General features: G+C 37.8%; 1 protein-coding gene across 4 annotated transcripts in view; it reads left to right on the forward strand.

Moving 5' to 3' along the window:
- Vps13 (vacuolar protein sorting 13C) overlaps positions 1-24,669 on the forward strand; it is a 1,645,987-nt gene that overhangs the window by 168,480 nt on the left and 1,452,838 nt on the right. For all 4 annotated transcript variants that reach the window (XM_090373229.1, XM_090373247.1, XM_090373239.1 and 1 more), the window contains exons 9-10: positions 404-510; positions 22,094-22,265. In XM_090373229.1, the coding sequence (XP_090229355.1) occupies positions 404-510; positions 22,094-22,265 (279 nt within the window). The remainder of the gene's footprint in view (positions 1-403; positions 511-22,093; positions 22,266-24,669) is intronic.

Below are 24,669 nucleotides of genomic sequence, written 5' to 3' on the forward strand. Positions count from 1 at the left end.
TTTTTTTTTTTGACAAAACAAAATTATCATGGATGTTTTGTTTCATATTTTTACTCAGTATTTTAGAGAACAGCTAACTTTAAAATTTTGTTTAATTTCCACATATCTCAATTGATTTTCATGTTATTGTACAGTCTTGCGAACTATAATGCACTGACTGCACTCTTATTTATTATTGTTTGTTTTACATGTCACAAAGTAATGAGCACTCTTGTAGCTCAACTGAAATTTTTCATCAGTGTTTGCAACAGCCATAAGCACTTGAAAGGATTTACTGCATTTTAAAGAACTTGATATACAAAGAATTTTTAATAAATTGAATTGCTTATTAAAAGGTATAGAATTATTATGGAATGTTCTGACATTTAATACATATGAATTTTATTTATATTCTGTATTTCAGTATCAGGATCTAATGAGACTTTTAGAATCTTTTGATCGCATGGCAATAGCTACTTTGTACAGAAAGTATCGCCCTGGTGTTCCCCACAAGGGCCACCCAAAAGAATGGTAGGAAAGTTTCACACACATATATATATATATATATAAAACTGTATTGCTAAAGGTAAAAAGACATAATTGCATGTTTCTGAGAATATTTTTATCAATACAATATTTAATAATGTGTCAGTCCTCATTGGATTGGTGGACTGCAAATCAATTTTTAATAACAGAGGAATGCAGTACTTTGATCCATTCCTCTATCAACACAGTGGCCAATTCAGCTACTTATTGCAGGTTCGTTAGCCTGGCCTTAAGCCAGTGTTCCATTTCATCCCAAGAGTGTTCAATGGGGATTAAGGTTGAGAATGGTATGCGAACAGTTGCATACCACTCTTCTTGTTTATACTCCAGCATGATAACTAGGTCCGAAAGTTTAACATTAATTATTTGGACAGTGTCAAAATCATTAATGTAAACTCTTTCAGGTCTGATAGTATATACTATCAGACCTGTCAGCATATTCTTTCAGACCTGAACATAAACCATAATCTACTCAAAGCTTGTGTGCTTCTGCACCCTTATGCCTGACCACTTGGCTACGTTTGGCCTTAAAAAATATTTTTGCTTGTATTCCATCATGGTCACTAGGTCTGGGAGTTTACATTAATTATTTTGACAATGAATATACAATCATTAACCTTATTTAGCAGTCATTTGGACTTGAACCATGGTCCACTCAAAGCACATTTGCTTCTTCACTCTTATGTCTTCAAAACAAGTCATTATTTAGTATAACATGGTGCACTGTCATTCTGGAACAAAAAGAGGTCCAACCCATACTGCTGCTACAATATAGGAAGAGCAGCATTGACCAGAATTTGCGTGTCATATGACATTCATTGTTTGAGGAATAATGACGAATGGTCCCAGCTCACATCACAAGAGATATCCCAGACGGTAACAGCATTTCCACCAGGCTTTATGGCTTATGGCAGCTTATATATTGTTTTCTTCCTGATGCAGTGGAGTGCCACATGCATCCTAGCCCTTTGTTTTTGAAATAGGAATACCCTGGGAAGGTGTGGGAGATTGTCTGGTCTTGGGTGCTGGTCTGTGATTGGCTGGGATGTTTCATGCATGCTAGTCTTAAAGATGAACCAAATGCAGACTGGAGGTGTTGATTGCATGGTAAAAGTGCTGTTCACTGATATTATCCTTGTCATGAACCTTTACTCATTGTATAGGCTGGTCAGATGGGTTTTAGGAGGCCCTCAAGTATCACGTGATTTTAATGCTCTACATAGAGAAAGCCCTGAATTCTGCATTGCTTTTTCCCTATAGAGTTTATCCTCAACTCTATAGGGAGAAAGCTTTTCTGGGGCCTCCCTACAAGAAGTATGTAGGGGAGCCCAGAAAAGAAATTCACTGGCGAGGGTAAAGAAAGCCAACACAAGAACCACAGGAAACTTCAGTAAATTTATACTGGGCAAACTTTTTTCCCGCTACCACAGTTTCTCCCTACATTCTCGGTAAACAGATGGTGCATGTTATCGGTAGTGGCAGTAGAAGTCGATAATGATGTATTGATTAGTTTTTTTTCTCATTATTAAAAGCAGATTATTGGCGTTCATGAGTGTATAATGCCTTTGCCACTGAATACTTACGGGTACATCCTCCAGACTGCCTCAGTCTTATGGTGTTTATCTCCCCTTCCTGCTGTTTTTAAATAGGAAAACGACTTCTACAGACAGAGCACATTATTGGTAGTGGCAGTAGAAGTTGTTTTTTCCTATCGGGTTAAAACAGTGGGAAAGGGTGGATAAACACCCTAAGACTGTGAGGCAGTCTGGAGGGTGTACCCATAAGTAAATTTCAGCCCACTCATGAACTCCAATAATCTGCTTTTATTAATGAGAAAAAAAACTAATCAATACATTGTTATTGGCTTCTACTGCCACTACCGAAAAACTAATCAATACATTGTTATTGGCTTCTACTGCCACTACCGAAAACACACACCAACTGTTTACTGAGAATACAGGGAGAAACTGCGGTAGCGGGAAACAAGTTTTCCCAGTTCTCATGTTGACTTTCTTTACCTTAGCCAATTCGCCTTTCTGTTTATTTTTCTAATATTGCTAATTCAACTAACCTCAGTGCTTGGTTGCCATGTGGCACTGTTCCTGCCATTCTATGGCCAGGTTGGGAACTTGAGATTTAAAGATGACACGTGTTAAAAGGACAAACCATGGATTACAAAATGCAATAGACCTATTGGATTTACTCTCTTTTTTCTTATATTTGTATATGAGAACAAACCTTATCCCAATTCTTAGTGGCCTCTTTGCTAGTGACGCATTATAGCCTTAGTTGCTAATGCACCAATAAAACCCAAATCAAATCAAATCTTTGTTAGTGCTTTCTCATAATCAGCTTTTGCCTGTCGCTCCATCAGTGGCTTTGTTACATATTCTCTTATGATGCTCATACAAATCGGAATCATGTGATTGTCTGTACTTGTCCCACGCTTGCTTCTTTTTCTTGATCTAGCTCTTTTAACTTCACCTGCCATCCACTTTGGCATCTTATGTTTATGGAATTTGACAACTGGTATGAGTATGTTTGTTGCTTCGAGGATAAATTCCTTGTGAATGTATTTGTACCCATAGTGTATTTGTATCCAATGAATTTGTATCCGAAAATTCTCCAGTTATGTGGAGACCAAGAAATATTTCATTTCATTATAGTCCACTTTCTTGAAATTGAATCTTTTTCTGTTACCTTTGACATCTGTGATGATCCATTTAATTGTTATAACCTTGTTGGCATCTGCTTACAAGGGACAGATTTAACTTCTTAGCTAGCTTTACAATCAAAAATTATGGAAATGGAAATGGGTTTCGTGGCGAGACTCGTCTGCACTGCTGCTACTGTCAAAGAAACTCCAGGTGTGTTCGACCGTGTCCGGCAATCCATCTGCGTTGGTGTCACGCATGCATTGTGTCTCATGGTGGAACCTTTGAGCATCTGTTGTAACATCATGAAATGCATCTATCTCGTACTCCATTGTTAATATTATGTCAAATAAATGTTTGCCACTAATTACTGTCTTGTGTCATTTCTGCTTCTTCTGCCTCTGCTACTACTTTCCCGTGATGTTTCCGGTTATGGGTTCCTATGCGATTCACATTCCTTTAGATGTTACCTACCTCCCCTAAACGTTTGTACCAATATTTTTGAGACACTCTGTATATAGTATATGGATATCCTGTGTGATATATATATATAATTGCTGGTTTTCTATTAGTTTGGTTTTAGTGATATTTGTAATAGCTTAGCAAATTATTCTGATAGAGCCAAGCAGTATTTCATGAAAATCTCATTTTAATGGTCTCATTCCATTGGTATCATTTTAATGAAATTGGGGTGGTTTGAAAATCTTTTTAGAAGAGCCAAATGTAAAAGTTTATGAAAGTCTTTCCATTTGGCAACATATTGGAGACTATGTTGCCAATAGGTAACATAGCCTTCAAATAATGAAATGGAGTTTAGCCACTGTGACATTTTCCCTCCAGCTTTCAGCATTTTATTACTGATTTCATTTATACTTCTGCCTTTGTGTGCTTGATATTTTCTGCGACCTTTGCTACCTCAGTAATAGGCAGGGTAAAACCTACATTTAACTGACTATCTGGGACCTAAGATCTATCTGCTAATGCGGTTATCTGTTGAAGTTAATGTAAGGCAATGGAAGTTACTAGAATGTGAAAAACTACTTTACTATAAAATGAAAAACATTAAAAAAATGTAATACTGTATTTTGCTGAACTTCCAGTTGTATGGAGTATAGCTTGAAATTTTGTGTCCAATGTAAACTCTGACTATTGAGTGTATTTGAATCTGAAGAACTCCCAGATGTCCTCTTTAGAGATTATTCTGGCATTTCTACTGATGATGTGTGATTCGTTCAGCAGGCTTGCAGAGGATAATAGTAAGGAAAATTCTGTCTGCCTGGCACTCTGAAGTTGTGAATCTTGTGAAGATCGTATTAGTATTAGCAACATGATTCAAGGAATCAAAGTTTATATGGCATCATCCAAAAAAAAAAAAAAAAAAAACCCCATCCATTCCAATAATTTGTCTGAACCTTTCCATGCACTTCACTAACTTAATTCACCCTTATCATTTATGATTACCTTTTGTTAAATGTAGTTTATTATGAGATTTTTAACTAGACAACAAAATGCGACCTTTGCCTTTTTTGCTTTCTTGATACTTGTTTTTCATGTTTTAATGTTTTCAAGTTTTTTCCTTATCCTCTTTTCCACAGTCTTAGAACTCTCACTTTTCTTTATATTTCATTATAGTACGGATTTATTAGTTTTATTTGTCAAAAATTTCTTAAGTTTTCTTTTCTGTAATTGTCTCTAACTCCTTGAGTACAGCATGATGTTCTGAGTTTAAAACAAAGCTACATCGCTGCACAGAATTGAGAAAAGCAAAAGCAAGAGTTGAATGTAAATCTACTTTATTTTCTGTGCATAATGGAAAGCTAATTTATATTGAAAGGGATAATGCGGAAAAAAAAATAATAAATAATAAATTAAATAAATACATAAATAATTAGTTTTGATACTTAAGTGTGATAATTTTTTTTAATTATAAAATTCTGAAAAAAATGAAGGCAACACATTTTATAGTTAACTCTTTTATTACATTCTGAATGTTTTTCATGTAATTTGTAAAAAGAAAAATACGTAATTTTTCTTTTTACAAAATATTGATAACGATCTTGATAAGCACATTTAAAATTATTTCTCTGAACTACTCTTTCTGTTAATTGAATTATTATCACTTGCATTTGCTACATTATAACCAATTTTCTCCAAAATTGGTTATAATTTTTTTCATATTTTTTTTCAAAACTGAATGTAAATTTTTTTGCAGATAAAATATAAATGACACCTTTGTAATTTTACAGTAAGCTTTGAATCATGAATACATAAGCACTTGTAGTTACATCAGTACTATCAAAAGAATTTCCCAGAACGCTTCCACCTTTGTAATCAGTATAAGGTTTCAGATGAATTTCATCAATCATTAAAGTAATTTTGCGTTCTAAAGAATTTAAAAAGGCCAATTTCTGTTTAGCGCACATGAGAAAATGATCCTCTTAATGGTCATCTGGAATTTTTGCGTTTAGGGAAGAGCAGAGCCTATGAATAATACTTGGATGAGGGAGAAGTAGGAATGCAGAATGCTGTAGAAATTTGTAGTCGTGTAGATATCAAAAACACCAAAGATGAAAATATAAATACTTTGGTGGAACCTTTGTATGCATTCTTTTCACACTTTACACTAACAAATATAACTGTTCACATATGAATTTAAACACAGGTGAGTACAGTGGTCTCCGACAGTTTTTAAATTCTGTACAGTGGGATCAACTGACAATGTTACCAAGAATTCAAGGAATTAATCGTGGATGCTACTAAAAGTTTCATACCTATTAAGAAATATTGTTCAAGGTTTAGGCCTAAATGGTTATCTAATGAACTAATGAGACTCATAACAGAGAAGAAAATGCATGGGATGCATATAAATTATCAAGCAACTCAGAAGCCTATGACAGATATAAGCTAGTCTGTAATCAGGTCACAAAGGAGGTTAGGCAGGCAAAGGCAGATTACGAGAAATCCTTGGCAAAAGATGCTAAGAAAAACAGCAAGGATTTCTTTACTTTTATATGAACTCCAAAAGGAAGGGGATGAATCTGATTGGTCCACTTGACATCGATGGTTCGACTGTTGATGATCCTGCTCAGATAGCAAGCAAACTGAATGAGTATTTTGCCTCTACATTCACACATGAGGAATTATTAAGGTTTGAAAATGGCAGAAGGTTATCAAATTGTAGCAGGATACTTAATGATTTTGTAATAACTGAAAGCAAAGTGGAGGAGAAATTGTTGAAGTTAAACATAAGAAAAGCACCTGTGGTGGATGGGATCTATCCAGTTATATTAAAGGAGGCAGCAAAGCAACTAAGCAAACCCTTAGCCATAATTATGAGAGTGTCCTTGGACTCAGGGGAGGTTCCCACGGACTGGAGATGTGCAAATGTATCCCCAATTCACAAAGGGGGATCGAAGGGTGACACGAGTAATTACAGACCAGTTAGTTTAACTTCTGTTCCGGGTAAAATAATGGAGTCACTGGTTAAAGATGCATTGCAGGATCATCTAGACAAGACTGCAGCAATAATTCAGACACAGCATGGGTTTGCTAAGGGAAAGTCTTGTCTGACAAATTTGATAGGATATTATGATGTGGTTACAAAGGAACTGGATGCAAAAAATAATTTTGATATCATATATTTGGATTTCAGGAAAGCTTTTGACACTGTTGCGCATGAAAGACTATTGTACAAATTGGAGCAGAATGGTATTAAGGGTAAGTTGCTACAATGGATAAAAGGATGGTTAAGTGGGAGAAGACAGAGGGTGGTAATCAATGGGTGCTGCTCTTCGTGGACTAATGTTATTAGTGGAGTCCCACAGGGTTTGGTGTTAGGTCCACTGTTGTTTTGTATATTTATCAATGATATTGATGAAGGTATATTAGGCTTAATGTCGAAGTTTGCAGATGATACAAAGGTTGGCAGGGTTGTTAATGACAGTAATGGCAGTGTGCTACTGCAACAGGATCTAGATAATTTGGACAGATGGGCTAAGAAGTGGCAACTAAAGTTTAACCTTGACAAATGCAAAGTACTGCATATGGGTAGAAGTAACCCCAGAGAAACGTACCAACTGTATGGTACTATACTTAAGGTGGTAGAAAATGAAAAAGACCTGGGAGTAATTGTGCAGTTAGATATGAAGTTTTCTGAGCTATGCAGACAGGCTGCCAGGGCAGGTCATGGGGTTTTGTCAATAATATATAGGAATTTTGCTAGCAGGGAGAAGGAGGTGATTGTCCATCTGTATAAGGCAATGGTCAGGCCATGCCTTGAGTACTGCGTACAGGTCTGGAGGCCTCATTTTAGGAAGGATGTAGATTTACTTGAGTGTGTACAGAGAAGGGCAACAAGATTGGTGAGGGGAATGAAGGGATTCTCTTACCAAGAGAGGCTTAAGTTCTGCAAATTGCAGTGGCTGGAGACTAGGCACTTGCGCGGGTGATCTGATTGAGGTGTATAAGGCCTTGAATGGGTTGAGCACGCTGAATTCTGATGGGATCCTTCCACTTGTTCAGATTACGAACCTAAGGGGGCATAAATTCAAATAACAAAAGACAGATGTAGAACAGATGTGCGGAAATTTGCCTTTAGCCAGTGGGTGGTTAATTACTGGAACAAACTTCCATCTGTCGTTGTGGAAGTTGATAGGTTGAATAAATTTAAGGAGGAACTGGTTAGGCATTTGGAGGGAATGGTGTGTTTTTTTTTTTTGGCTGATGCTGCATAAACTCATACACTTGCTTTCTTGCATCACATGCCACTACTACTACTACACTGATGCTCTTTTGCTATTAATGTTTCCCGCAGTTGAATTCAGTAAACTCAAGCAGCATTTAAAACAAAAGAAATATTATTAACATCACTGCTGTTGCAATTGGCAATTACTGATATCTGTTCTAAGATGTCAGTTATCTGATTGAAACTATTCACCTTCTTAGGAAGTTCCAGTGACTTTGACTTGCTTAAATTATTAATTCAGCACTCTGTACAAATACCAACATCAAATCTTCACTAATCATGACTGAATAGGCAATGGTGCTGGCTGAAATATTAAATATAAAAACATAATACAGTTATTTTTTTTAAATAACTTGCATCATTCAGGCACTCTGCTAGTTGTGCAAACATTTTTCATAATAATATTTACTTTTAATACAATTTTCCAGGGCATTTTCAGAGTTTTTTTTTTTTTTTTTTTATGATCTTTGCTTCTTATTTTTGGAACTGTCTCTTGTAAATGCCTGTGATGACAAATAGCTTGTCATCACAGATAGCTTGTCACACATCAAATAGACAGTTGAGATATTGTGATGGAACAGCTCTGTGAATTAATTTTGCATGCTTGAAATCTACGGTGATTCTCTTATATTTTCCCATCAAATTTAGATATCCGTCTAACTATCTGGGATGGCTCAAAATGAATCTTGCATACCTGTAATAATATGAAATATATAAATAAAATGTTATACTCTCTTCCGAGTTTCACTTTACTTGTTATTATTATCTCATGTTATTAGCTTTTACAACTAAGAATACCTCAGTTCATGTACAGAGGCCTGTAGTTTATTAAAGGTTGCATATAATTACACTTCATATATTTATCTATGCTAAAAGTTTCACTAAATAAAATTAACAGTATGTATTGGACAAATATTGAGATTTTTTGATTTCTTAAAAAAGCATGCACTTTTCTTCAGTGTATCTAGTACATGAAATGAATATTTTATATATAAATGAAACCACAAAAGCTGAAATTCTGACAAAATTTACTTCTGTATTCTGACAAGAATATATATCTGTTTTATTTCCTTATGATAGCTAATTGTATGATTAGATAAATTTACTATTGTTTCATTACTGTTAAAATACCACTATTTAAGATAACTATTATTAACATACCACAAACTTATTTTAGCAAACTTACCTTTCAATGTTTAGATGGCACAAAATCTTTTCTTAGTATAGCCTTCAACTATTTGTTAGTTAAAACAGTATCCTTCAACAGAAAGCCAAAGACTTGTATTTTTGGACCACCTTTATAATTTCCATGGCATCCAGGAACACAACATTTTCCAGGCATTATTAAAAATTTCAAAGCAGTTTTATAAATGAAATAGTACAAGATACAAAACACAATAGCACTAATAACACGAACAAAAGCAATACTACTAATGAACAAAGGCAACGAAAGGCTTAAGCTCTACTAGAACTTGACCTTTATCCCTTGACCCACTTAGCACAACAAATTAGCCCACCGATGACTTAGTAAGTTGACTTTATTCTTAAGGTGACGTTGCTCCTACCTGCACAGACCCATCCCTCCCCATTTTTTTTTTTTTTTCCACTGAAGTTCTTTTAAAGTGTTGCTCTTCTTCACCTAAAGTCATGTTAGCATCAGGAAAACCATTTAACTTTTAAACAAGAAGTTTTTTTTTTTTTTAACACTTTTTATTTCAAAAATGACAGGTATTATATACCTCTTATTTTTAGCATAAATTAACATTTTTAATTTGATCATTCAAGATGTTAGTAATTTCCAATGTCATCTCCTCCATATTCCCTTTTATCTTTAACTATTTGCTTATGAAAGTTCAACAGATGGGCTGAGAGGTGACAACTGAAGTTTAACATTGACAAATGCAAGGTGCTGCATATGGGCAGCAGTAACTCCAGATTAATGTACAAACTGTGCGGTATTGGACTCAGGGTAGTGGAGAATGAAAAAGATCTGGGGTAATTATGCCATCAGATAAGAAGTTTTCTGAGCGGTGAAGACAGGCTGCCAGAGCAGCTCATGGAGTCTTGTTAATGATATGCAGGTACTTTGCTAGCAGGGATAAGGAGGTGATTATCCCTTTGTATAAGGCAGTGATCAGACCACACCTTGAGTACTGCATATAGGTCTCGAGGCTTCATTTTAGGAAGGATGTAGAGCGGCTGGTATGAGTGCAGAGAAGGGCAACAAGATTATTGAGGGGAACAAAGGGGTGCTCTTACCAAGAAAGGCTTTAGTTCTGCAAATTGCAGCATCTGGAGATTAGACACCTGCGAGATGATCTGATTGATCACCTTGCAGGTGCTCAATCTGAGGTGTATAAAGCTTTGAATGGTTTGAGCAAGCTCATTGCTGATGGGATTCTTCTGCTTGGTCAGATTATGCACTTGAGGGGGCATAAATTCAAATTGAGGAAAGACAGTTGCAGAATAGATGTACAGAAATTTGCCTTTAGCCAGTGGGTGATTGATTGCTGGAACAAACTTCCATCTGTATTGTGGAAGTAGATTGCTTAAATAAATTCAAGGAAGAATTGGATAAACTGTTGGAGAAAATGGGTAGGTGAATGGGAAGTTTTTTTTTTTTTGCTGATGCTGTATAAGCTTGTTTTCTTGCATCATATACTAATGATCCTTTTCTGTAATGATATGGTTATGTGTACTTTTCTTTTTTTTGTTATGCTCTCTCCATGGACACTTGTAGTTGTCCTTATGTTAAAATGTTTTTCAGTTGAGTGCATATCTTATACAAAATTTTACTATCCCTCTTTACCATTAATGTTAGATTTACCTCTCTGTAGATGTAATTGTCATTTAACAAATTTTTCTGTCTTGCTTGTGCCATGTCTTACTTCCAGAATAAATTAATTTGTAATTATTGTCTAGCTGCAGCTCTCTTGCATTCATTTTCTTAGTGTCTGTTGATACTTTGTTCTGATATCATATCAACCTAATTCTTCTGCTGATTTCACTTCTTTGCCATTTAAGTTTCTAATGTTGATTATTGTTCCAGTAGCATATTTATCTGTGTGTTTGTGTGCATATGTGCCCTAGTTCCCTGGCAGTCATATCATGGATTTTGTTGACCTGGGTGTCATCTCAGATGATATGCTTTAATTTCTTTGTCACTACCATAGTAAAAGGGTTTCTGCTTATAATTTATCCAATTTGATCAATTTAATTCTATGTTGGCAGACCATTCTTATTTGCTTAGTAGCCATATAGTTGGCTGCTTGCCAACAGGTTACATCACAAGAAGGTGCAGGGTGGACAATTTTGAAGATCTTACAAGCCTGGCTTAGTAGATGCTTATGATGGGGATGGGGTTCTCCTAGTTGGATAGCCTTGTGCCTATTAGTAACCACCTCACTATCAGCTCCTGCAGTGCAGCCTTAATGGAGGGAAGGGAAAGTTGGCATGGTGTTTAAGGAGTTATGGAATGCTGGTAGATTTTGTACAAACTGCATTGTGGAAGGAAATGTACAGTCTTTTCAAAAGCATATCAATGAATGGAGGGGTGTTGTTTTATTCAAGTTTAAAGGCAAAATTTTTGTTGGCCTCAGAATAGGAAAATGTTCATGTACCTGGCTCACTGCTTAGATGTGCTCTGGTTTGTGGCAATGGCCTCTGACTCCAGCCACGAAGGTTACCTGTGACAGTATAGTGGATTTGCAACTTGTTACTCATTTAAGAGGTCTTTGTTTGGGGGTTTCTCCTTGATGTATCAAATGACATGATATAGAGATTTTAGATAATCTCATAGGAACTGGTGCAATATGAGTACTTAAAAGTACTTAAAAGTATTTCTTGGCTAAATGCCTTTCTTAGGTACGAAGGAGTTGTTTTATGCATGGTTACTGCACATACATCATTTCTACTACCAATGTAGTATGAGTGCATTGTTTAATTATATCTCATATTGTGAATACCTTCACGAGTTGCTATGGTATTGCACTACCTCAAATAAGTAATGATTCACCTATGGAAAAGACTAATGTTACTTATTCTCGGAGGATACCACCACCCAGATGGCACAGTTTCAAAGCTTATTGGCTTACTGATTGGTGGGTGGGTATCCTGTTGCAATAGTGACAACCCAGTTACAAAGTATAACTCACAATATGAAAGATGCTTGATGGTGTGCGTGATTTAACCTAAAAATATTTCTTTACTAAATGCCTAAGAGTATGAAGGAATTGTTTTATGCATGGTTACTGCACATACATCATTTCTACTACCAAGGTAGTATGAATTCATTGTTACCTATTCTCGACAGATGTCACCCAGGCATCATCATTTCGAAGCTTACTTCGAGGCTTACTTATCGGTGGGTGGGCAAGTACCCTGTTGCAATATGTGCTTGTATGATGTATGTGCAGTAACCATGCATAAAACAACTCCTTCATACTCTTAGGCATTTAACCAAGAAATATTTTTAGGTTAAACCATGCACACGATCAAGCATCTCTCATATTGTCGAGTTATACTTCATAAATGGGTTGTCACTATTGCAACAGGTTACCTGCCCACTCACCAATGAGTAAGCCAATAGGCTTCGAAATGTGTTGGATGGTGGTATCCTCTGAGAATAAGTAACATTAGTCTTTTCCATAGGTGAATCATTACTTATTTGAGCTAGTGCAATACCAAGGCAACTCATTGTGAAGGTATTCACAATTTGAGATATAATTAAATGATGCATTCATACTAATACTACCTTTGTAGTAGAAATGATGTATGTGCAGTAATCATGCATAAAACAACTCCTTCATGATCTAAGTAGTTGATACACCACGAAAAACCTTCAAAACAACAAATAATGGCTCTAAAAAAGCTTTACCAAGGAAGACATTGGGATCCATCAAATCTAGATGTCTTATTAAGCAGAATAGGGTGGTTTTGTGCATTGTATTTATGCATTGAGGTATTTATCAAAGCTAGTTTTGAGGGGAGTATTAAAACATTGACTTGATATGAAAGATTACTAATGTGTACTGTACCCTTGTTATTAGGAAGTACTCTACAGTTTGTCAGTACTTTTGGAATTTTGAATGATGATTCAGAGGTAATTTTATGTCGGAAAGGTATTAGCCATTTTTTTGGACATATGGATGTCACTGACAGCAGAGTGAATGAGCTTCGAAAAATGAGAAGGGATTGTTTGGCTTCAAAAGGCACAACCTTCCAAGGTGGAAGTCTGTGACCATACACAGTGGAATTCTGTGTTACTTTCCACACTGAACACTTATATATATAAAAAAAAAAACCTGCATACACAGTTTCCCCTCCTTAATTACCATCCCTACAATTTCCTATCCACCAAGACTAGTATAGTAATGAGGCTGACTCTGTGGGCTCTCAGGAATTAGAACTGGAGCTACATTGCACTGAACTTGTACTTCAAAACAGTTAACTTCATTAAAGGATTATCATCAGCACTTGAGATAAACTCTACCCCATGAATCTTTAGTTGAAGCTCTTTTTACTGACCGTCTTTTTAACATCTCAGCACATTACAAAAATCATGTGGTAGGTTGTGGCTAATTTCCATCAAAGCTAATTCTGTTTTACATTTGTTATAATGACCTTAAAAGACGAACAAATTCTCTGTAATGACCAAAATATTTCCACCACTCTATCTTTGTTTTTTACTTTTTTGTTACAATATTCATATATCAAAATGAAAGAATGCTAATTTCTTGAAGCTAATGATGAGCTTACATGCTGACAGTGAGGAATTTCATTGGACAATGAAATTAACTTCAGCTATAAGTTAATTTAATTATAATGGTATGTATAGACTGTTGTATATTTGTTGATAAAGCTTCTATTGACATGGGTAGCTTTGCCAGTCACAAACAAGATTAAAATTTTTGCAAGCTGTAGATAATGGTGTGCATTTTAAGACTGAGAGTTCAGCATTACTAAAAGTATACTGTTCATTTTCTGAAATATATTGAAAGCCTAGGAAAATCTGCTACAGTAGGTAGGATCAGAGTATAAAAGGCAAAGTATCCAGATGTTGAAAAGGTACTCTTGGAATGGTTAATGATGACACATGCAAAATATCTTCTTGTAGATGGAAATCTTTTAAAAACTAAGGCCGAATTGTTTGCACATCTGATTAGTATTGAAGATTTCAAGTTTTTTGATGAATAAATCCAGAAATTTAAGACTAGGCATGAGCTGTCTTTCAAAAAAAGTGTGCTGCAAAACTGCAGCTCATTGAGATTGAAGCTATGAAGGAATGGAATGAAGTTGTTTAAAAAATTATGCTGACAAAACTGGACTTTTTTTTTTAAGTTGCTACCAGATAAAATCACTACATTTAAAGGTGAGAAATGTAGTGACAGAAAACAGACAAAACAATGATTACCATTCTTACAGTGGCAAACATGTCTGGTACAGAGAAGCTCTTAGTCATTGGGAAATCCCAAAAGCTCTGAAATTTTAAAGGCTTGAAAATGTTGCTGACTATGTATTAAGCAAACCAAACGACTTGGATGTCATCAAAAATCTATGAAGAATAGATCAGAGATTTAGATCACAAGATGAGGGGAGAATAGAAAAATGTTGCTATTTGTGGATAACTGTACCCCTCATTGACAAATGAATGGCCTATGTGCATTCAGCCACTTGATCAAGGTGTGATTTAGTGCTTTAAGAAAAACTACTTAAGAAAAAGGTGTGATTTAGTGCTTTAAGAAAAACTACTAAAAAAAAGCTATTTAAATGACCGCCAGGTGGTTGGTAGTACAAGTTGATGGTAAATTGTGCTCTCTAAAGTAACTTAAATTTAGTAAAAAACTAGATTATTACCCAATACGATAGATATCATCTTATAGTGGACGCCAAATGCTTTCCAATCATACAAGTCATGGAGGCACTGGACTTATGGCAGATAAGTAACTTTTAATTTTAATTTGTGTTTGAACAATTTTGTTAAAGCCGAAGCAAACTACTGCCATTGTCTGACTGGCTGAAGGTCACTGCTGTGAAGAGAGCTTTTTGGTCGCTATATTGCCTTCAGCAGTAGTTGCCCGCCCGCGACCACCCAATAGACTTAAATGCTATTGTTCTTCCTCCAACTCTACTGCAGAATAGTAAACTGACTACCCTTTCCCAATTAATGCTTGATTTGGCATCTGCTGCTTATAGCTCTGCATAATGGCTGGAAAAGGAAATGCACATCGTAGAGCTTCACCAGTCCTCGGGGGAAGAAAACTCGGAGGGGATTCCCTCCTCGATTGCGATGACTAGAAACAAAATTCGGACCACGAAACAATAGGCTTCCGCACCAAATGAACACTGCATACCTGCCGCGAACAACTCTCCCGGCAACGACGATGCCGATTGTAATGGGGGGAACAGCGATTGTGCTCCCGCAGCATCCACAAAGAGACTTCCTTCCCTCAAGAAAAAGGTTCTCAAAAGAGCTGAAGCATCTGATTCACTCCCCCCTAAACAATGGGAGGATGAAGTGGAATGGGATGAAATGCCGAATTTATTCAGCAAAGATTTTCCGAACCTGAAAATTATACACAAACTGAGGTGCAAAATGGAATGCTGCCTCCGTAGCAAAAACAGCAACATTACCCAGGGCCGTATCATTACAAATTTCGTGCTGCTGGGGCTCTTTAGAGAAGTTATATGAGGTCATTATAGAAAATGAACAGCTGAAGGCCACCAATGCCCAACTCCAACAAACTAATAAAACCCTATCTAAAGTAACCAAAAATCCAACTATAGCAGCTCTGAATACTGGGCTACCCTCCAATCAAGCTTCTGATGAAGATACTAGGCACCAGTTACCTTATGCTGCAACGCTCAAACTACCTCAGATCCCCACCACACAGAACAAGCATATGCTGATTATAAAAGCTAGAGAAGGGTGCGACATCCCAGATAGCGATAGAGTGAAGGACACTTCCTGAAGAAGATAAAACCAAAATTAGACAATCTCCAAATCAAAAGCATTCACAAAATTCGCGACAAAGGGATAATATTGGAAGTAGCCACTAAGCCAGATCTAGAACAGATCAAGTCTTGCGGCACAGCTGAAGATCTAACTCTTACCTTTGAAACCCCTAAACTCAGGGGGCCAAGTTTAATTGTGTTTGATGTAGATGGCTCAATCCAAAAAGATGACCTACTGGAGGAAGTGTATAACAGAAATCTCTTTGAATCCATGAGTAAAGAAGAAGCCATTAAGGAGATGAAAATTCAATTTTCCACCAATGCACGGACTCGTTGTCGACTTAATTGGGTTATAGAAGTGTCCCCCAGGATAAGGAGATTCCTACACAGCCAGGATAGAATATTTCTGGGCTGGTCATCCCACAGATTCAGAGATTTTGTACCAGTCCTGAAATGCTACAAATGTCTTGGTTATGGGCACACCTCTGCTAAGTGTCTTAAAAAAACAACCAATATGTGAGTATTGTGCTGAGGCAGGGCATCTCTGCAAGGACTGTCCCAACAAAGCCTCGCTTCCTAAATGCTCAAATTGCAAAGCAGTTAACAAACCCTACGACCACTCTGTGCGGGATGGAGCATGCTTTGTATATAGAAGAGCAGCAGATATAGTACGTAATAAGACTAACTATGGAAAATAGGATGCTCAAACCCCCCCCCCCCCCCCCAAGACTTCATATAGCTCAGATCAATGGCCAAAAATCCATCTCGGTGGCAACACAGCTTCATCCTGTAATGGACGAGTTGAATCTAGATATTCTTCTCCTTCAGGAACCATACTGTGTCCATGGAAGGGTCTCTGGTTACCCCCTGGTTTTCAGGAAAATCCAAATCAATTGTGTCTTGCTGCTATCATCGTCCGCAATCCAGACTTAGTAGTAACACAGATAGAATCACTCTGCACTCCCCACCTAGCTGGGGCTACAATAGAAGGCAGCTTTGGCCGTATTGCGGTCCTAACAGCGTATTTCCAATTTGGTACAGATATCCTCCTGCACATAGGTTGACTGGAACAAGCTCTTGACCTCCTGGAGAACACCGATGTCATTATAGCAGCAGATTTGAATACCCGGTTGACACAATGGTTCAACATCTCGACCGATGCAAGAGGAGACATGTTAGATGAATTCATTGCCTCACGTGGCCTTGAAATCATCAACAGACCAGGATAACCAACCACCTACTCTTCGGGAACTGGAGAGTCTAACCTGGACATCACACTGACTACTTCTTCTCTTCGCAATAGACTCCTTCATTGGCAGGTGCATGACACGGCCACTACTAGTGACCATCGCCTCATCACTTACAGTGTCACCAATTCTGCCCTCCCTCGTCAAGTGTCTATCCAGGATATTGTAAGATTCTCTACTAAAACAGTGAACTGGGACCAGTTTGACAATGTAATTCAAGATGTTCTTCATGACCCAGCTAGCAACTTTTACCAATCAATGAACAGTGTGCAGAAAACAGACTTTGTGCAGAGTCTGCTTCTCAAAGCTTCAGAGGCTTCCATGAAAAAATGTTCCAGGAACCCAAGATCTGTACCATGGTGGTCGCATGAACTCACTAACCTACGCGGTTCTCGGAAGCACGCTCGCAAAGAGTACCAACACAAGAGAAGGACTGAGCCTGCTCACATTGTAGAACAGTATAGAGACTGATTCAAAGCGGTCTGCTGTGAATATACTAACAAAATTTGCCATGTCAAGCAGAGTTCCTGGCGTTCCCTTGTCGAGACTGAGGGGAACCGGAATCCGTGGGGTTTAGTCCACAAACTCGTGAGGAATAAGTTGGGATCCATGGATGTCATACACTCTGTCCGCTCTGATGACTCATCTGAGACTACACACTGGGAAGATACAATCAACTGGATTCAGGATGAACTAATATATCAGGACAACACCAACTCTGATACTGACATCCACAGGAAGACAGCAGTACAAAATTCCAGCTTCCAGCCAGACATGGAGGAACCATTCACAGAGGAGGAAGTTGAGGCAGCAATTAAAAAAAATCAAAAAAGGTAAAGCTCCTGGTCTGGATTTTATTGAAGGCGAGACTGTGCAACGTCTCTGGGCCATAGCTCCAATGATACTTCTTCAGAAAGAGGGTAACTTTCCATCATGTTGGAAGCATGCTAACCTGAGTTTCTTACCTAAGGATCCCACAGGTAGCTCCAAGTCATACCGCCCAATTGCGCTGCTTCCCATTCTGGGCAAGGTTTTTGACAGACTGCTGCTCTCCCACTTTCAACCCTGATATGATGAGGCGCCTCCGTAGCCAGGTGGGAAGGAGCAGCAGTGCGTAGCACACGCTTCTTGATTAGACCGGGGTTCGAGCCCGTCACCACCAAATATGGAGGATGCGGAAAGGTCAGGGAATGACCACCGCATATCCCTGAGCAAAATGGCCTTAGTTGCTAATGCTCCTAAAAACCAAACAAACAAACCCCAATATGAAGCCGGTGGTTTGGCATCCTCGCTTCAATTTGGATTCAAACAAGGGTGCTCCACAATTGATAGAACAGTCAGATGCAATTTATGTACTGGCAATCTTCATTGACTTCAAAGGAGCTTTTGACACAGCATGGTGGCCGGGCATTCTTCAGAGGGCCAGAGTCTCTAACTGTGCCTGGAATTTCTACCGCTGCCTCAAAAGCTACTTCTCTAACTGCAAGGTCAGCATCAAAACAAAATATCACTGCATCACCCAACATCTAACTCGAGGCTGTCCCCAGGGCTCCATCCTGGGGCCAGCTGCCTGGAATATGATTCTTGTCGCCGACCGGGCTAGCCAGGTGGGTAAAGTGCCTACTTAGCAACCCAAAGGTCGGCGGGATTGAATCCCGCCTCGGGCTTGGATCAAAGTACTGAAAAAACCTTGGGAGGTGCATTATGGCCACAGAAGCCGATGCGCCAACAACTAAAAAAAAAAAAAAAAAAAAAAAAAGATTCTCGACGACTGGCTCCCGAGGGACTACCCACACACTACTTAAGATTTCTTACCGACAACATGGTTATCATCATTGAGGGCCCCCACCCGCGCCACCATAGAAACCCAGGCTACGGTTGTTCTCTCTGCTCTGTCCGTATGGGCCACGGAAAATAAACTCTGTCTCCACTGAGAAGAGCAAAACCCTCCTATTAAAAGGCAAACTGGACTTCTCCAGACCTCCTACCTTACGTTTTAATAGCCACCCACTGAAAAACTACCGATCGGTGAAGTACCTAGGATTAATTTTGGACGACAGGAGAACTTTCATTCTCCCATATCCAAGCTATCAAAGAAAAGATAAAAAATTACATCACTATGTTAGCACGCTTTACCCACAAGGACTGGGGTCTTAAAGGACCAGCTGAATGCCTTCTATATTCAGCAGTATTTATACCAATTGTCACATATGGAGCTGCAGTATGGCACCACCGAATGACTTTAGTGCATACTCAACGTAAAATTCAGCAAATTCAACGACTTATACTACTACAAATGACCCATGCATATAGAATGACATCAACTGCCGCCCCACAGCTGCTAACAGGCTGCCTCCCCTTGGACCTCCACGTCGCTTTTATTTTACTCTCTCATGCCATCAAGAAGAATAAGGAAGCTGAATTCCTCACTATTCAAACCTGTACCGATACAGACATCAAACAGGAACATAAATGTGTGTGGCTAGAACTGATAAACCTATGGCAAACCCGCTGGAATAACTCCACAACTGGTGCAACTACTAAACTTTTCCTCCCTGAGGTAACCTACATCAACAAACAACGTTCCACTTGGTTCGTCCCAAACGTCTATGCTTCCTTCCTATTAACTGGTCACGGGTCCTTCAAGAGACGCCTTCTAGAGTTCGGCCTAGTCGAGGATGCCCTCTGTACCTGAGGAGAACCTGAAGACTGGGATCATGTGATGCATTCGTGCAACATATACTTAGACCTAAGAATCTAACTACTTCTAGACCTCCACACTACATCACTTCGGCCAGAAACCAAGTTACTGGAATCTAACAATGCTTTCCGTGCACTAACCACTTATGTCAACGAGGTCTTTCGTCGTCGCTGTCATCACCTGGAACTCCCAAACACTACTCCTGGATAACGTCTTCCACACAGCAACTGATACCCAGCACCGGAAACTTCCAGTTATGAAATTGAAAATTGAGGCCAGCCCTGCCGACGCCACTCTGTGATTCTTTATTGTGACGATCTTGGACTCTTTAATTTGAACTTTACCTGTTCGCTTCTTCCTACCCCCAGTCCTTCTCCAGGACTCCCACAACTACACCTAGCACTCTTCCTGCTCCTTTTCGCCTGGGAGGATGCCTACGCTCTGTCATCCTCTGCTATCTTGCCTGTTTTCCACTTTCCTGTCTCTTCTCTTCTCTGCTCTTTCCTTGGCCCTCCCCACTCTCACTCCTGCAGGAGTGTGGATGACCCGCCAGATGTCTTTTACTCCCTGGTCCGGCTCCTCGTGCCAGTGGACGGATGCTGGGAGGCTCCTTCCTGGTCATCACGCCTCCCAATAACAAAGAGGCCAGTCAAACAACACACTACTCACACATAACCCACACTGACTGGCTTTGCTATGCTAACAGAGTACTTAATGCGGATTTGTGGGAACCACGGGAACCGCATAACAAAAACACTATGTCCACTATGTGTCTCATAGGCAAAATACAATGGGAAATTGGCATGCTGCAGGCAGTGTATTTATGTGTTTCAGCTTGGGATGAGGTTGATGAAAAAAGTGATTGCCTATTGCTTCAAACTTTTTGGATTTGTCACCTTGAATAATGCAATGAATGAAGCATCACGTTTCTTCCTCTATTAATAGCAAAGAACAGTCTGACAATAGTGAAGAAAATTTTGAAGATGTACATAATTGCTCAAACTTAGAGGGAAGTGTGATTCGAAGACTATGCTGAAGTGGATGTAGACTTTCTGTTTTAGAATATCCATGAATGAAGAGGAACTCATTGCAGATGCAATGGAACCAGAAATTTGTAGTGATGAAGAACCACCTACCATGTACATAATTGCCCAAACTTAGAGGGAAGTGTGATTCGAAGACTATGCTGAAGTGGATGTAGACTTTCTGTTTTAGAATATCCATGAATGAAGAGGAACTCATTGCAGATGCAATGGAACCAGAAATTTGTAGTGATGAAGAACCACTTACCATGGTTCAACAAGAAGTTTTGTTGAAGGACATTTATCAAGGATTAGAACTGTTTTTCGAGTGCAGCCTAACTGCAAAAGTGAGTAAACTATTATGTGTGACTTCATAATTTTATTTTAAAACGTACTCTGCTACTGAAAGAGTGCATTTTGAGAGATTATTTTAAAATCTAATTCCCCAGTTGATATATAATAATTGTTATATATTAAATGTGTATATATATATATGTAGATACTGTACATATATATATATATATAGTAATTACTGTGCATACTAGTGCAGATTTACAGTAATATACATTTTGCATTTATTAGTATTTTAAAGTCATATTGGCCATATGGTGCAAGGAAGCCTAAGGCTTATACTGCACCAGCTAAAAAAAATCATAATAAAAATTGGATATTTACCCATAGGTAACTATCCAGCTGACCTTTGAATTTCCCCAAACTGTCAGCCTCTACCACCCGCATAGGCAACTTATTCCAGTAATTTATAACACACTGGCTAAAATAAAACTTCCTGCAATCCAATCTAAACATCTCTCACTATAACTTGAATTTATGGCCCCCTAGTTCTAGAATCATTTATAACCTTGTAAATCTCAAGTAGCCTCTAAGTTGCCGTTATACAGTAATCATTATAAAAATATACAATCCTCATTTTGTTGTTTGATACCTTAGTACATATTCTGAATTAGATTATAGTATATTGTGTTAGTTGAATTACATTAAATGTTTAGACTTTTCTTTGTTATTTTGCTGATTTTGTGAACTTTTGGTATGATGGCTGTTTTTTTCATTCTTCTGAGGGAGTTTCTATAAAGAGCTTCAATTGTATAAGTTAAATATTAAGGCTGTTATTTAATTATGAAAAATTTGAGGTATGTTTATGATTTATCATTGATTTATTTGAAATATTGAAGAGCAGTAGTTATTTGTGAAAAAAATGTTTCTAATTGATTTTATTAATAATGTTTCAGGTGGAAGTTTAGTATTACATGTGTTCTTGAAGAAGATGTACGGAGGAAAAAGAGAAATTGGTCATGGGCACATATGAAGAAGCATCGTTCAATGTGCACTTCTTACAAAAAACTTTATTTGAATAAGCTTCTTGGAAAGAAAATTACGAAAGATGACCAGAAGAAGTTAGCTGTATGTATACTCTTTCTGATTTTAATTTAGTTTTCTTGAATGAATAATTTCAGGGTTTCTCTTTGAGATGCTTCTATAAGATATTTAAATTCCTATGTTTTTTATTTATTTATTTATATATTTATTTCTTAACTATAATTTTTTATATTAATGCATTCATGATTTAAAGCATTGTATGGTCAACATTTACTGTGTGATTGTAAATTATTGAACCACTTACTGTGTTCTCTGTGAGCTTTGTGTGATTTTTCACTTGGATACCATCCCGTTCACCTACCTGGGTAACACTTCAGGTTCATTTTCTGTTACAGAATAGAGGAAATATCTATTCAGTCCCAATGAATTTTGTAGGGTTTTACCCTACTAGAAACTTAGGTTTTGTCCTCCTACATTCATGACTAGTAACTCAGAACATAAGTGTGATTAACAGTTCTAAGACTACATTTTTTCCAAAGAAAATTAGGGTGCATTCAATATTTTTATAAGCGGCTCCTGAAAGTAGTTTCTCTTGATGATATTCAAATATAACAATGTTCTTGCCATTTCTAGAAGAATTGCTGGAAGTTTACAGCTGCAAGACCTGCAAAATCTTTGTTCTTTCAGCTTCATTTTGAGTTTGTGGGAGAGAGAGGAAAAAAAAAAAAAAAACATGTGAGGCAAGATTAGGTGTTAATATGGAGTTTGGCATAAAAAATATTGAATAGATGGTTTCTCTAACATTGTCATGGTGGAGAAACTATCCATCATTTTCAAAGCTGGTGTTCTTTAAGCAACATTGTTTTTGCATTTGACTACTGAACCTACCATGTTTTTTTTGGATTGGCTGAGCTTGGTGACTTCCTTTTTGGGCAACTGGAATTCATTTCATGATCATAGCCACACTAATGTTTCATCATCAGTAGAATTGCATTTAATGAAATCAGTATTTATTTCCACTCTTCTTTTCAGCTACTTGCACAGTTCTTGATGGTGAACTGTGTGGTCATCATTTAGTGATCTTGGGACAAATTTTTCTGGCATGGACACATGCTCGTTCATCTGCAATTTCTTGGATGGCTAATTGCTGATCAGAGTGAGTTTTTTTCATGCACTTTAGCAATGGTTTCATCACTGCATGAAGTTGAAGATTGTCCTTAATATTGGCTACCTCATCTTTAGCAGAATATCAGCCATCATTTTGTCCACCAGCAAACGTTGTTTACTTAAACCAGAATCATCAAATGCATTTCTTAACATTTAGAGGATTTCTTCTTAGTTTTCCATTCTTACATAATAGTTTTCCATTCATACAAAATATGATGTATACATATGTTGTTCTGCTTATTAATGATATTGATGAGCACATATTAAGTTTAATATAAAAGTTTGTAGATATTATGAAGATTGACAGGGTAGTTAATGACAGAAATCAGGGTATGATGCTACAACAAGACCTAGAAAAATTAGCCAGTTTGGCTGAGAAGTGGCAGTTGAGGTTTGACATTTAAAAATGAAATATAGTGCATATGGAAAGCAGTAACCTTAAATGAATTTATTTATTTAAGCTATCAACTTCCACTACAACAGATGGAAGTCTTTTCCAGCAATCAACTACCCGCTGGCTAAAGGCAAACTTCCGCGCATCTATTCTACAACTGTCTTCTCAATTTTTATCAGTGCCCCTTCAGGTTCTTAATCTGAGCAAGCAGAAGTATCCCATCAGAATTGAGCCTATTCAAACCATTCAAAACTTTATACACCTCGATCATATCACCTCGTAGGTGCCTAGTCTCCAGCTGCTGCAACTTGCAGAACTTAAACCGTTCTCTCTAAGTGCACCCCTTCGTTCCTCTCACCAAGATTGGTGATTGGTGTTCCTCTCACCAATCTTGTTGCCCTTCTCTGTACTCATTCTAGCAACTCTACATTCTTCCTAAAATGAGGCCTCAAGACCTGTATACAGTACTCAAGGTGTGGTCCGACCATTGCCTTATACAAAGGGATAACACCTCCTTGTCTTTGCTTGCAAAATTCCTATATACTATTGACAAAACTCCATGACCTGCTCTGGCAGCCTGTCTACACTGCTCAGAGAACTTCATATCTGATTGCACAATTACCCCCAGGTCTTTTTCATTTTCCACCTCCCTGAGTGTAATACCAGACAGTTGGTACATTTCTCTTAGGTTACTGCTACCCATATGGAGTACTTTGCATTTGTCAATGTTAAACTTCAGTTGCCACTTCTCAGCCCATCTGCCTAACTTTTATAGATCCTGTTGCAGTAGCATTACTGTCTTTACTGTCATTAATAACCCTGCCAACCTTTGTATCATTTTTCAAACTTGGACATTGGGCCTGATATACCTTCATCAATATCATTGATAAATACCCAAAACAACAATGGGCCCAGCACCGAACCCTG

Source organism: Mastigoproctus giganteus, chromosome 1 (genome assembly GCF_048544385.1).
Source record: "Mastigoproctus giganteus isolate SK-2022 chromosome 1, ASM4854438v1, whole genome shotgun sequence".
NCBI lineage: Eukaryota > Metazoa > Arthropoda > Arachnida > Uropygi > Thelyphonidae > Mastigoproctus > Mastigoproctus giganteus.